Source organism: Scyliorhinus torazame, chromosome 7 (genome assembly GCF_047496885.1).
Source record: "Scyliorhinus torazame isolate Kashiwa2021f chromosome 7, sScyTor2.1, whole genome shotgun sequence".
NCBI lineage: Eukaryota > Metazoa > Chordata > Chondrichthyes > Carcharhiniformes > Scyliorhinidae > Scyliorhinus > Scyliorhinus torazame.
Window position 1 is genome coordinate 72,216,263 of NC_092713.1, and position 15,652 is coordinate 72,231,914.

The 15,652-nt window shown below is 46.9% G+C and overlaps 1 protein-coding gene across 1 annotated transcript in view; it reads left to right on the top strand.

The window, feature by feature from the left end:
• Positions 1 to 15,652, top strand: part of ttc39a (tetratricopeptide repeat domain 39A) — a 176,484-nt gene that overhangs the window by 51,477 nt on the left and 109,355 nt on the right. The window contains exon 3 of the mRNA XM_072510906.1: positions 14,927 to 15,058. Coding sequence (XP_072367007.1) covers positions 14,927 to 15,058 — 132 coding nt within the window. The remainder of the gene's footprint in view (positions 1 to 14,926; positions 15,059 to 15,652) is intronic.

Here is a 15,652-nt window from a genome sequence, read left to right on the forward strand (position 1 = left end):
ATATTCGTATTCAGCTGTCTCCCCTTCACAAACCCAGTTTGGTCCTCATGGACCACCCTCGGGACACAATCCTCTATCCTCATTTCCATTACCTTGGCCAGAATCTTAGCGTCTACATTTAGGAGGGAAATAGGTCTATAGGACCCGCATTGCAGCGGGTCCTTTTCCTTCTTTAGGAGAAGCGATATCGTTGCCTCAGACATAGTCGGGGGCAGCTGTCCCCTTTCCTTTGCCTCATTAAAGGTCCTCATCAGTAGCGGGGCGAGCAAGTCCACATATTTTCTGTAAAATTCAACTGGGAATCCATCTGGTCCCGGAGCCTTCCCTGCCTGCATGCTCCTAATTCCTTTCACTACTTCCTCTATTTCAATCTGTGCTCCCAGCCCCACCCTTTCCTGCTCCTCCACCTTGGGAAATTCCAGCCGGTCCAGAAAGCCCATCATTCTCTCCCTCCCATCCGGGGGTTGAGCTTCGTATAATTTTTTATAAAATGCCTTGAACACTCCATTCACTCTCTCCGCTCCCCGCTCCATCTCTCCTTCCTCATCCCTCACTCCCCCTATTTCCCTCGCTGCTCCCCTTTTCCTCAATTGGTGGGCCAGCAACCTGCTCGCCTTCTCCCCATATTCGTACTGTACACCCTGTGCCTTCCTCCACTGTGCCTCTGCAGTACCCGTTGTCAGCAAGTCAAATTCTACGTGTAGCCTTTGCCTTTCCCTGTACAGTTCCTCCGCATATTGCCTGTCCACCCTCAGAAGTTCTTGCAGCAACCGCTCCCGTTCCCTACTCTCCTGCTTTCCTTTATGTGCCCTTATTGATATCAGCTCCCCTCTAACCACTGCCTTCAGCGCCTCCCAGACCACTCCCACCTGGACCTCCCCATTATCATTGAGTTCCAAGTACTTTTCAATGCACCCCCTCACCCTTAGACACACCCCCTCATCTGCCATTAGTCCCATGTCCATTCTCCAGGGTGGGCGCCCTTCTGTTTCCTCCCCTATCTCCAAGTCCACCCAATGTGAAGCGTGATCCGAAATGGCTATAGCCGTATACTCCGTTCCCCTCACCTTCGGGATCAATGCCCTTCCCAAAACAAAAAAGTCTATCCGCGAATAGACTTTGTGGACATAGGAGAAAAACGAAAACTCCTTACTCCTAGGTCTGCTAAATCTCCACGGGTCTACTCCTCCCATCTGCTCCATAAAATCTTTAAGCACCTTGGCTGCTGCCGGCCTCCTTCCAGACTTGGACCTCGACCTGTCCAGCCCTGGTTCCAACACCGTATTGAAATCTCCCCCCATTACCAACTTTCCCACCTCTAGGTCCGGGATGCGTCCTAGCATCCGCCTCATAAAATTGGCATTATCCCAGTTCGGAGCATATACGTTTACCAAAACCACCGTCTCCCCCTGTAGTTTGCCACTCACCATCACGTATCTGCCCCCGCTATCCGCCACTATAGTCTTTGCCTCAAACATTACCCGCTTCCCCACTAATATAGCCACCCCCCTGTTTTTCGCATCTAGCCCCGAATGGAACACCTGCCCCACCCAACCTTTGCGTAGTCTCACCTGGTCTATCAGTTTCAAGTGCGTTTCCTGTAACATAACCACGTCTGCCTTAAGTTTCTTAAGGTGTGCGAGTACCCGTGCCCTCTTTATCGGCCCGTTCAGCCCTCTCACGTTCCACGTGATCAGCCGGGTTGGGGGGCTTTTTACCCCCCCCCCCCCTTGTCGATTAGCCATCCCCTTTTTCCAGCTCCTCACCCGGTTCCCACGCAGCTGTGTCCCCCCCCCCCAGGCGGTGTCCCCCCCGCCCATCCCACCCCATACCAGCTCCCCCCTCTCCCCCGCAGCAGCAGCCCAATAATTCCCCCCTCCCACCCCCCCCCCGCTAGATCCCCCACTAGCGTAGTTACACCCCCCATGTTGCTCCCAGAAGTCAGCAAACTCTGGCCGACCTCTGCTTCCCCCCCCGTGACCTCGGCTCGCACCGTGCGACGCCCCCTCCTTCCTGCTTCCCTATTCCCGCCATGATTATCATAGCGCGGGAACCGAGCCCGCGCTTCCCCCTTGGCCCCGCCCCAATGGCCAACGCCCCATCTCCTCCACCTCCTTTCCTCCCCCCACCACCTCCTGTGGAAGAGAGAAAAGTTACCACATCGCAGGATTAATAACATAAAACTCCTCTTTCCCCCCTTTTTACCCCCCTCTTCGCCCCCCATACTTGCCCCACCACTTTGTTTCAAACGTCCTTTTTTTATTATTATTATTAAATAACCCGCTCATTCCAATTTTTCTTCCACGATAAAAGTCCACGCCTCATCCGGCGTCTCAAAGTAGTGGTGCCTCCCTTTGTTGGCTTATATTTTTGACATGCAAAACGTTAATTTGAATTTGGTTTATTTCAACTTCCTTCCAGTGGTTTAAGAGCTGGTGCACTTCTTCAGACTGCATGAGGAAACTGCAGAACCCTGGATCATAGGTTTCCCCCACATCCCAACTTCTATTCCTTCCAGAGCTCCACAGACCCACTTGACTTTGTCGGGGACTGTTCCACCCAAACCCCTGCAGTGGTCCATTGCTGCCTGCAATCCCCCTCTTGCTTGTCAGTCAGGTAGTGACTCTTGCTGGGTTCAGAGAGGACCTTCAATTTAAACCGGGTTTACACTGTTATATGTTTTCACACCTTCACCCTTCCCAACACACAGGTCGCACTCTGGCCCTTAATTAAAAGCAGCAGTCTCGCCACTGTACTCGTGTCCTTATTGGGCAGCATATTGTGGAGTGATGTTCTCATTGTGCCAACTATGAAAGACTTCTCTTTGAAATATAACCATACAAATTGATGGCATTTGAACAGCTTGTGCGAAAACTGTGCTGTCAGATGGTCGAGCATTTTGTCATTCCTTGGAGTATTTTCCTTTCGGATGTTCACATGCATTAACTTACACTATTTCTGCAGATAAGGGAGACAGCCCTTCCACGTTTAGTCCTTGAGTGGGTTTAAAAAAAAAAAAAAAAAAAAAAAAATCCCTTTCTTGCAACTTCTTTCTCGCATGAATATTTGCCCTCAAGCTGGATTGCTAGAACCGTGAGCATGGGCTTTGATTACCCCAAAGATTTCAAAATGAAAAGCTGCAAATTAACCCCACTCTTTTCCCCTGTCACTGTAAAAGTTCAAACACACCAGTATGCTTCTATGGATTGTTCCTTTCCTTCTCAAACTAAATATCAAAATGTTCCAGAGAGATTTAAAAATATATAATCAAAGGAAAGGCGTAAGTAATTTTAAACTCTCCTTTTTTTAAATTCGGCATTTTATCTCATCAATTTGTTATTTTAAAAAAATGTCATAATTACGGTTGAAGTCTCAAACTGATCTTTGGATAATTTGGCTGCATCTGCTGTGTTTCACCACCCTCAATTGCCTTAAATTTTCACTCCCTCCACCACCATCACACCATGGCTGCGGCTTGCACAGCTGCACCAACTCACCCAAGACATAAATAGCACCTTCCTCTATCTCTGAGAAGGACAAGGGCAGCCAGTGCATGGAAACTCCACCACCTGCAGGCTCCCCTCCAAATTACACGCTCTCCTGATTGGAGCTTTATCGTTGTTCCTTCAATAATAATCTTTATTGTCACAGGTAGGCTTACATTAACACCGCAATTAAGTTACTGTGCAAAGCCCCTAGTCGCCACATTTCGTCACCTGTTCGGGTACGCAGAGGGAGAATTCAAAATGTTCCAATGACCTAACAGCACGTCTTTCGGGACTTGTGGCAGGAAACCCACACAGACACGGGGAGAACGTGCAGACTCCGCACAGACAGTGATCCAAGCCGGGAATCGAACCTGGAACCCTGGTACTGTGAAGCAACAGTGCTAACCACTGTGCTACCGTGTTGCATTGTTGCTGAATCTAAATCCGAGAACTCCCTCCTTAGCAATACTGGGGGTGTGCCTACACCAAACATCTGCAGAGGTTCAAGAACCCGGAACTACACCGCCTTCTCGAGGAAATATGGATGGGCAACAAATGCAGGTGTCGCCATCAATGCCCACATCCCGTGAATGAACTTCCGAAAAACAAACTCTCAATTATATATTGGAAGAATGACTTCTATTCTTTCAGCTTCACCAGGAAGTATAACTGGAAAATGTCAGTCAAATCAGCTGGCAAATGAGTTTGGTGAACAGCCACCAAGCACCAAATACTGGGAATGATTAAAGAAAGTTAGATAAATACACTGAGGAGAAAGGAAAAGAAAGTTATGCTAATAGGGTCAGGTGAAGAGGAGTGGGATGGAAACACCAGCATGGACCAATTGTGCTGAATAGCCTGTATTTGTGCTGTGCATTATAAGCAATTCTATGCATCGTCAGGCTACTTATCAATGACCTAAACCAGTCCAGGTCGAATTAAGACACTAATTAAATACAAGGGCCCTTCAACATTGTATTTGTTATTGCACTCTTCATTCTTTGAGGGTTATGTCTCCATTGCACAGACTTCTCAATGTTGGCTGTATTTGTTGCAGCTTTCGCTTCACTGCATCAGACCTAGCAGTGAGGTGCAGCTTTGTAGGTAGGATATCTACATATTTCGGAGACCGGCTGACTCCAGTGGGGATTAATGATGCCAATGCCCTTCTGAGGCGCATCTGTCCATCTTTTGTAGAATAATCTATAAAAAACTGAATATAAAACCTGAACTGTTGGAGTCTGAGACCCTGAATACACTGACCATAACTATGCAAGAAAAATTTTAACTAACCATTTCTAAGTGGCGCCATGTCAAAACGGGTACATGCATTACAAAATTAAAAAAACGGTACCTCTAACTCCTCAATAAACTACACTCACTCAAACATTCAGTCATATTAACTTCCTAAACAATACAAAATAATAGCAGCATTTACATTTTTCTTGGCTTGGCAGTCGAGCACAGGGTTGTACAATATTCACATTTCTTTATTTACAGAAGAACGCAAACGAATGTCCTTTATTATAGATCGAGGGGTTCAGGGTCCTGGGGATAACTGAACATAGGGGATCTTCGTCTGTATACCGGGGTGTGAGAGTGGTAGGCTCTCCTTCTCCATTTCCTCATGCGGATAGTCTGTACGATGCTGCAGAGTATCGCCAACACTAATAGGGATTCGACTACGTAGGAAAGGGAGTACCACGTTATGAGCTCATCACACCATGATGGTGTGGTGTTGCCTGTTACTGGGCTCTGGGTGCTATGGGGAAGTGAATCATTGACGGCCAGGGGGGGGGGGGGGGTTGAGGTCAGGGGGTTCGCGTTCGCGCGCAAACGAATACATATTGCAATAACGACGAAATACACGTATGACGTCTTCATTGTTGTCTTCTTCTTTCTCTTCTCTTTTCTTTTCCGTTGCGTCTCTTTTCCTGGAGCTTCTAGAGTTCTGTGGGATCGAGCATAGTGTCTGTTACTATCTTGGTTAATATCTCGTCTTGTTAGTATGTCTGTCCTTTAGTGCCAATTCCCCCTTTATAATTTGTCACCATGTGTGACTCCCTCTTTTTTTAAAAACCGAATATTCCGGACAAGACACACTTAAAAATACTGAAACCGTGCGAGCCGCCTTGCAGGCTGTGCGATTTACCATCCAAATGTTTGAGGATGTAAATAGCATAGGGATGGCAACCTAAGGGTTGCCCGAAAACAAAACACAACTTTTTGAACCAAGAGTGCCGAAATGAGGTGCGTATGGGCCGCGATGGGTAAGAATTGGATGGAATCCCCGGGTAGGACGGCGACCGATGCTGTCTGTGCTCTACCTGAGCGTAGCTGACCAGAGGGGGTCCTCAGGCAGGGCAGAGACCAATGCCGTTTCTCCACTGCCTGAGCAACCGGCAAGAACGGGCAAGAAATGTAGTCATCGTGGGGGGTTCTATCTTCGAACCAGAAGAGCAGTTATGAACGGGGGCTGGCAAGTTCTCATAGGTTTCTGCAGACCAAATAAGGCATGGGGCTGTGGAAAAAATTTCCGATCTTACAAACACCATTTAACACTAACAGTAACAAACCACATTAAACAACATGCTGCAGGTTCCATCAGAAAGGACACCGTTTCTCTCAAGATGTTCCTTTTTAAAACATCATCTGGACACCTCGGTTCTCAGTTGCGAACAGGGTCGCAAAGGGGTTCTCGCTTTGGGAGTCAGACTCAAAGTCGTCATCTTCTCCCGGATGCCATACTCTCGAATGTATAAGGGCTGATAGGGCTGCATGGTGCGATTTGGGGTCCATCTCGTCGTTCCGGACGAGCCTGAATGAATTATCGCGGTGCCAAAAGGTGGTGTCTAGTTCTGTGGGGACGGAATCGCCATCATAGGGCGGTGGTCCTTGGTGGGGTTTGTTGAAGAATGTGATGAGGAAGGATCACTCGAATAGTGGTCAGATTCGCTGTGTGTGGGTCCTGTTGCATGGGGTTAGTAGGGAGGCGTGCTGTGGCTATTGTCTGAGTCACAGTCGCTGTCGCTGCAGTCTGTGGGTGTTCCGGGGCGGAGTCTAGAGGTCGGGGGTGGAGTCGAGGGCGAGTCCGTAGATGTGGTGGGCGTGTTGGGGGAGTGTAGGGATACGTTGGCTGTGGGCGGGGTGTCATCTGCTGCGTCGAGCATAACGTGATGTGCGTGGTTGGACTGTGGGCCATATGCCTTAAGCTGGTTAATATGGAACCACGCAGTCTTTCCGTTGGGGTACTTAATTATATACACGGAGGGGCTTACTTTGTCCGCAATGGAGTACGGTCCCGAATACTTCGGTGACAGGAATGTGCTGGGATTGTAAATGGAGTGCATGACTTGCTGTCCTACTTCAATCTCAGTCGCATGCACTGTCTTGTCGAAACAGGCCTTGCTCTGTTTCTTCCTTGTGCCTAATCTTACTGCGGCTGCCAGCTGAGCCGTTTTCACATTCTCAACTAGTTGTTTTACTGCGTTCTCGTGTGTGAGGGCTGTTACTTCGGGGCTGGTCAAGTCAAATCCTAATAAAAATTCTGTGCCTTTCATGGGGCATCCGGTCATGAGGGTGTGTGGGGTGTATTCTGTGGAAGTTGAGACAGTATTTCTCAAAAACATCAACGCAAAAGGGAGGACTGAATCCCAAGTGGTGTTGTTCTGTTGGACCATTTTTCTGAGGGTTGATTTTAGGGTCCGATTCATTCGCTCCACGATACCACTTGACTGGGGGTGGTATGCGATGTGGAATTTTTGGGTAATGCTAAATATCGTGAGGACGTTCTTCATGACACGTCCCTTAAAATGGGAACCTTGGTCGGATTCAATGCTGCGGTGGAGTCCCCATCTCGTAAAGATGTGGTGGGTTAAGATCTTGGCTGTGGTCTTTGCCGTGTTTGTTCTGGATGGGAATGCCTCTCCCCATTTCGTAAAAGTGTCTGACAACTAATACGTACTTGTAACCATTCCTGCAAGGGGGCAATAGTCCTATAAAATCAATCTGGAGGTTAGTCCAGGAGCCGTTAACGGGATGGGTGTGGCTAAGCTGAGCTTTCTTTGCGTATCTGTCCGGATTGTTCTGGGCACAGATAAGGCAATTCTCAACGTAGTGCGTTACGTCTTCTTTTAAACTTGGCCACCAACAGAGCTGCCTGAGGTGGGCTGTAGTGGGATCAATTCCCTGATGTCCATGACTGTCATGGGATAAATAAATAAGTTGATTCCTGTCCTGTTCAGGAACCACAAAGGGTGTCTTTTAACACCACAACGTCATGTGTGTTCAGTGCATTTTTAAATCTATCATAGGGTGCTGTAAATTGTCCTTTTTAAAATCTCCCTGAGATTGTTATCCTGCTTCTGGGCCTGCACTAAATTTTCGATATTAGTCTGCGAGACCTGAACTGCATTCACTGGTGCATTTCGGGGGGGGGGTGGGGTGTCCAAAAACATCCATGCCTGGAACCTGCTTTTGCCAGTGCGTCGGCCTTTACATTTCCAGGGGGGGCGGAACGGTGGTGACTGCGAACTTTAATGATTCCAAATGTCCTGTTCTGTGCATTTTCTAAAATGTGGCGGAGCAATGGGGCTGAAGGGAGGGGTTTTCCGTCTGCGGAAACAAATCCTCTTGCTTTCCACGGGTAGGAATTCTGTAAGGCTATTGCAGACATATAGGCTGTCCGAGTATATGTCTGCTGGGCTGGGGAAGGAATCTGGGTGATCCACAATGTACGCCACGGCTGCTAGTTCTGCCGCCTGTGCGCCTAAGTGTGCTGGATTTTTTAGTGAGATTTCTTCTAGGGCGCGTCCCCGCGCGCCCTTGACATATATACCGCATCCTGTAATGCGCTTCCCTTCTAATATAGTGGAAGAACCATCCACATATATCCTTAAAGGTTCGCATGTGTCTGTGTGCTGGGGGCTCTGGGGTAAACTACCTATCTTTCTGGGGCGTGTTTTCGCAATTAAGGGGCCTGTGTTGTGGTGTGCTGAGATTATTTCACTTTCATGGGGGTGCCTGGGTACTGAAGGTTATCGGCTAAGAAAGTGTGGGCCTTGGTCCTTTTTACAGTGATTTTGTCCCTGCAAAAGAAGGGTCCATCTAGCTGCTCTAATCTGACTAACTGTACCGTCCTTGAGTCGTCCGTCAAGTAAAGGTTGGGTGGGGGTGTGTTCTGTGAGGATTGTGATGGGGTTTAGTCCGGTTATGTAGGAAAAATACTGAACTGCCCAGAAAACTGCGAGCAGGTGCCTTTCACAGGCCGAAAATCCCTGCTCCACAGGATCTAAAAGTCTGGAGGCATAAGCCACGGGTCTTAACTGTTCGTGCCGTTCCTGGATGAGCACGGCCGAAAGGGTGCGGTTGGTGCTAGCTATCTCTACAGCATAGGGGGAAAGCAGGTCTGGAACTTGTAGTGCGGGGGCTGCAATGAGCGCTCTTTTCAAAGCATCCACAGCATCCATATGCTGTGGAAGCCATTCCAAAGGGGCTCCTTTCTTTCGGAGTTCCGAGAGGGGTGCTGCCTTGGTGGCAAAACCGTCAATGTGGTTTCGGCAGGAGCCAACCAGTCCTAAAAAGACTGGAGAGCTGAAACATTCTGGGGAAGGGGCAATTTGGCAATCGAGTCAATTCTTTTGTGCTCGATCTCGCGTTTACCGTGCGTGATAATCGTACCCAAATATATCACCTTGTTTTCCAAAATCTGGGCCTTATTGGGGTTTACTTTACAGCCAATCTGTTGGAGGAGTTCGGCCAGAAGCTCGATGTGCTTTGCCTTGGTGTCTGTCTGCAGTAATAGGTCGTCCACATACTGGACCAGACATTCGGGGCGAGAACATTTTGACACCCCATTTGCCAACTGTAGTTGGAAAATGGAGGGGGAGTTGAGGAATCCTTGTGGAAGGCACGTCCACGTGTACTGCTGATTTTTAAAGGTGAGGCAAATTTGTATTGGCACGCTTTTGCCAATGGAATGGACCAGACTCCCATCACTGAAGTCCAAAACCGTAAAATATCGTGAGTTGAGTCCCTGTTTGAGCATGGCCTTGGGACTTGTGGCTACCGTGGGGGCTGCTGCGGGGGTGACTTTGTTGAGTTTGCGGTAATCGATGGTCAGTCGCCATGATCCATCGGGCTTTCTCACTGGCCAAATCGGGGCATTATTAGTGGAGGCTACTGATCTGCGTACGCCCTGCTCTAATAAGCTTTCAATAACTTTTGCGATTTCTCCCTTTGCCTCTTGGGGAAATCCGTATTGCTTTTGGGGTCTAGGGTCAGGTCCTGTGATTTGAACGGAACCAGTCATCCGGCCACAGTCGTGTTTGTGGGTCGCGAATGCTGTCCTGCGCTTCTGCAGAACTGCCCTCACCTGCTTGTCTGTGCTAATTGTGGTCGGGTCAAACCAAAATTCGCCGACTGCGCTAATCTTGTTTGCGTATTCACCTATTGTGAGTGTTGCAGGGGCTCTTGTGGATTTTGCCCTTCTCCAAACACTGGTTCACTGGATCAAAGGACAAGTTGTGGGAATTCATAAAGTCAATTCCCAACATGTGTTCTGCTGTGTGGGGTAGATTGACTAAAACTATGGGGTGCTTTGTGGTGATGTTGCCGATTTGAATGGTTACAGGAGCGGTGATGTGTCCCTGTTGTGAGTGGCCTGTGAAACCGCTGAAGGTGATTGTGGCTGTAGTGGGCCACATGTCTTTCTGAAACATCTTGGAGGAATTTATTGTGGTGCAGGACCCTCCTGTGTCCCAGAGAAAATCGAGGGGCTGTCCCTGTATCTTTGCTGCAACTACTGGTCGGCCGGACCTATCCCAAAGGGTGTCGCAGACCCAACTGGGGGAGCCCGAACACCATCAGTCCGTTCCGTTCCGTTCAGGTCTGTCTGGTCTGAACGGGTGCTCCCACTATGTATGGGCTCTTTCCTATTCTTATTCAGAGTGCCTGCCTGCTGGGCTCTCTGTGGCTTTCGTGGGGCATTCTCATGCAAACTGTCCACAGTTGTAACACTCCTGTGGCTTTTGTGGGGGGCTGTTCTTGCCTTCGTTCACCCATGTGGGGTTCTGGTGCGTTTTCACTGCTTGGATGTCTGCCTCTGCCTGCTGTTCCTCGGGTTTCCTAACTGCGGGTTTGTTTTGTACAGACTGCTCCCAGGCGCGGGACAATCTTTTTAAAACCCATTTCTCATTGTGGGCTTCCTCTGAGGGGTCATAATTCGTACAAGCTTTTTGTCCTGCCTCTGTGGCATGGGAGATAAGGGTGCGGGTCCATTTGGCCATACTGTCTTGGGACAAATGGGCACGTTCTAAATTTCCAAAAACTGCTGTGAAATGAATCCACAGGCGTCCAGCAAACTCTGTGGGGTGTTCTGTCTTTTTCTGCCTGCACTTATTCAGGCCTTCTACGGGGTCACATCTGTTGTAGCCGATCGTGTCTAGGATCGCTGCGTGCATTTCTGCAAGGGTGCCTCCTCCTACATCTGTGAGTCGGGAAGGGCTGCTACGACCGAAGGGTGAGTTTCACGTGCTCACGCTCGTCCAGGCCATACATGGTCGCCTGCTGCTTTACTCTAGCAAAGAAGTCGTGGGGGTCTGAGGTGGGGAGGAACGGTGTGATTTTCTCGCACGCGTCCCGTAATTGGGTCACGGTTAAGGGGGTGGTATAAAGAAATTCTGTATCTCCGTCCGATGTGACTGTGCGGTGGGTGGTTACTGGATTCATTGGTCCTTGAACTATCTGCGATGTGGGGGGTTGGGGCACTTTTCTCTTCTGGGGCTTTCCTTGCGCACATGTTCCCTGAACATATCTATGCGCGGTCTCATTTAATTCGTCCCAATCCGGGCCGTCTTCTGTATCTAACTGGGATCCGAAGGTGCTCTGGAATCCATTCTGAACTGAAAGCAAAGACTGCAGTTCTGCAATCTGCTTCCTGCACTTCGCATGATCTAGTGAACTCTGTGCTCCGTGGTGGTAGCATGGAGTGCTCGTAATGCTGCTTTCAGGTCGCTACACTGCCTTTGGCAATGCCTCTACCTGTTTCTCTGATTCTTCCCTTACCAGGACTGCACGTTGCGTGTCCTGATAGGCCTTCTCGTACTGTGTCTGGAAGCTGCTTGGGTGCGCCAGACAAGACTGGTGTGCCCACTTGGCATCATCCATCTCTCCGTCCTTTGCTGCTAACTTCCTTCTTAATTCTAGGTTCTCTTTCTCTATCTCACTCACATCGACCTTACTCATTCGATATGTCTCCTCTATCTCTCTGCGGAGCGTCCGAACGACCTCCTCTGTGCCTCGCAATTGTGCCAAACAGGACACGATTGCCATCGGCTTGCGAGCTTTTTCCAAGCTTTTCTTATGAATCTCTGACCGGTTTTCCCACCACGTATGTCCTATACTCCCGGGTCCTGTTTCCTCATTGTCACAGAATTCGCTCCAAAGGGGCCATCCTTTCCCTTTGAGGTACTTTCTGATTTCCTCTTCCCAAACGGGACACTGTCCTACTCTGCTGCTGGTCACTGCGACCATGAATTCTTCGGGGTTCATGAGGCGTTGCATTGCCATCTTTCCTCTCTGAATTCTCTCTTAAATTTGGAACGAGGGGTACTAAGGCGGTGCTGTAAACACGGGTACGGCTTTCGCTATTTTCCGGAATACAAACTCCCAACAGTTTTTCTCAACAAAAATCTATCCGTTTTACCTTATAGCCCTGTTAGTTACTCATGCATTAACACACTTCCGAATTATTAGGATTGATCAGAACTGCTTGAACACTTGTGGTTTTTCTGTTCCCAATTGGATTTCTAATTCAAATTTTGGGTTCTCCCGGAGTGGTTAAGCCACTTCTAAGTCGGGTCCCGGCGGAGTCGTCAGTAATATGTTGCTAACTTTTGGTTGGCTCTTAAATCGTAATTTGCTCTGTATCTCTCTGGAGATACCTGCTCCGAGTCGCCAGGTATCTTTATGATACCACCACGAGGTTCAAGTTCAAGTAATGATCAATAACTCAACACACCAATTAGTAAGATTCAAATCAAAACACATTTATTATACACAGTAAATCACTACTCATGCATAAACTCTACTTTCTAGGCTATTCCTATCACTAAAAGACCTATACTTAAGCTTTGGACTGGCCCACCAGATCAGGGGAACCAATGGCCTTTCGTTCAGGTCCTGAGTCTGCAGGATTCAAAAGCTGATATAGACTGGTAGCTAGGAGCGCCTATCTCTTAGCGAGCGTTGACTTGAGACTTACTTGGTTGCCGGCAGCTGAGACAGGTCACTCTTACGGGTTGATTCAAGTTGCTGAGTGACCCTGCCAAAGAAGGACGATTTGAACTTGGGGGCTTTACTTTATAGTCCCCATGGGCTTCCCGCCCTTCGGGGTGACCCCGTACCTGGTTCCAAGTGATTGGACTGCGTTCCGATCACTTTGATTGATTTCTCCAATACTGGAGTTGTTCCCTGATCATTGGGCGGTCCCTAAATGTCCGTTGGCCTTCCTTTGTCTTGGGTCCTGCTGGCGCCGAGGAGTCTGGCTTGGCTTTATTCACCTTAACTGTTGCCATTGTGCCTTGGAATCGCTCATTACTATACAGATGGCTGCTGCATTACTATGCAGATGGCTGCTGGTTTCAGTGCTGTCTGGTTGTTTTGCAGGTTTCAATATACATGATTTCTGCACTTGCTAATCTTTGCCTGTGTTGGCTGAATTTCCCTTCAGCCTTTTGAGGTTCTCCATTTTAAGTCGGGAAGTGGCCAACCCAGGTGGCTACAATGGTGGGATTCAAATCAGGGTCCCCAGAACATTACCTGGGTTACTGATTGCTGGCTTACCAGTCCCAAGACAATACCACTATGCCACTGCCTACCAAGTACAAATTGATTTCTAGTATCCTGGTCAATACTCATCCTTCCAACAAAATAAATTTGCTGGTTGTTCACCTTATTGCTCTTTGTGGGACGTTCTTGCTTTGTGAATTGGCTATTTTATCAGTTATTATCTGTTAAAGGTACCTGAAGTATCTGAATGATGCTATACAAATGTGTGTTCTTTACAAGTCACAGGTTAAAGGCATTTCCTTTACCAACCATAAAATCAGACTGCGTGTGATTTGTAAACTATATCTTGCAGTTAATTGCTATTTCCCCATTATTTCTTAAAATTCTACTGTGAACATTTTCTGACGTCTCCACTACAAGCAATAGTTGTTAAGATTGACTGAGAGGTGCATCAACTTCAACAAATGTTTGAGTGAAATATTGATCACTAACTGCAGGTGTAATCGGTCGTACAGATGTACTTGCTTAGTGTTGGGCGCTGAATGGTGTGCTGAGTCACAGAATAAGGCTGTTCAGCCCATCGTGACTGTGCTGGCTCTCTAAAGGAGCAATTGACCGAGAGTTACCCCCTTTTTCAAAAAATCTATTTCTCTCTTGAATGTCTGAATCTAATTTGCCTCCACCACTCTCTCAGCCAGGACATTCCTGGTCCTAACCACTATCTGTGAAAAAAGGTTTCCCTCGTGTTGCAATTGCTTCTTTTGCCATTTACCTTTGATCCATGCCCTCTGGTTCACAATCCTTCCACTGATGGGAACAATTTCCTCCCAAACGCTCTGTCCAGACCCCTCGTGATTTTGAATACCTCTATCAAATCTCAAAGCCTTTTCTTCGAGGAGAACAGTCCCACCTTCTCCAATCTATTTATCTAAATAGTTTGGTTTCTTCACACACATTTTGGTGGAATTATAGGAGAATATTATCAATTGCCTCATTGTGAATATCTGTTTAAGGCCTGTGGCTCAACTGAACAGAAGAAACTTGCACCAACCAGGTGTGTACCATGGAAATTGGTGTCATTTCTGCGCGACAACCATATGATGAAGCAGGGATCTTTATGAGCCTATAAAAATATGTAGCTATTTCTTCAGACATGGGGAAGCATGATGATTCATGCAGTTAATGATACCATTACATAGTGCTGTGTAAAACTCTGCCATACATACATTAATGAACAAAAAATTAAAAGGTTTTTGGAGAGCTCGGCACATGAGCCCATCAATTTTATGGTTCTGGATTTGTCTAAATACTATAATGAGAGATTTTTATTGGTATGTTTAGACATAAAACATTTGTAGGTCCATGGTTACTGGTAGAAATCACTAATGCACCTTTTTTATAACGTGGTTATTTTCAGCATTAAATAGTTTTCTATTAGTTTCAAATTTCTCAACTAGAATTATGTCATTATTTTTTTTCTCTGGAAAAATATTCTGTCACGTTAATTACATTGCTTAATTCAAACTGCTGCATAGTTCAATGTTTCTTTTTCTAGCGTAAATGGTATTCAATTAACAGGAATGGGCTGCAATTTATTGATTAAATAATTATTGACTATCAATGTACTTGTTTTTTCTATAATTTTACAGAGCCAAAGACAGCATGTACCATTCTCTGACTTACGCCACTATATTGGAAATGCAAGCTATGATGACCTTTGAACCTGAGGACATTATTAATGCTGGGAATACAATGAAAGAAGCCCAAACAATCTGCCAAAAGCAAGTTGGTTTATTTTTCTGTAGAAAAAAGTAAAATTGTAAAGTTCAGTAATAATGCAATTGAACAATTTCTACTCTGCAACATCTAATAGTTCTGACACCAAATACAAACATGTAGGATTCATATTTATCAACTTATGCAGCATAATAAAGTTAAATGTAGCAAAGGATAACATTTTAAGCCTGATTTTTATGAAAATTATATGAAATGGACATTTGTAGCAGCAAAATGTGTTTTGTAGATGATAAATTGCATGTTGTTGAAAGCTCCACGGTAGCACAGTGGTTAGCACTATTGCTTCACAGTTCCAGGATCCCAGGTTCGACAGTGACCCAAGCCGGGAATTGAACTTGGGACCATGGAGCTGATCCTGGATTCCTCCAGCTAATTCAAGATCTGGGAACAGGGATATCCTGCAATTTTAAGAGATTTAGCGATTTCAAATATGAATATAGCTAGTTGGAATAGGAACGAGGAGGAAAGGAGAAAATGAAAGTGATAATACAAACCTCCTGCTCCAGATTGCATTGCAAATATTTTGAATATCATGAAAGTGTTTTGTAGGGCAGCGATTGATCACGAAATGAGGACAA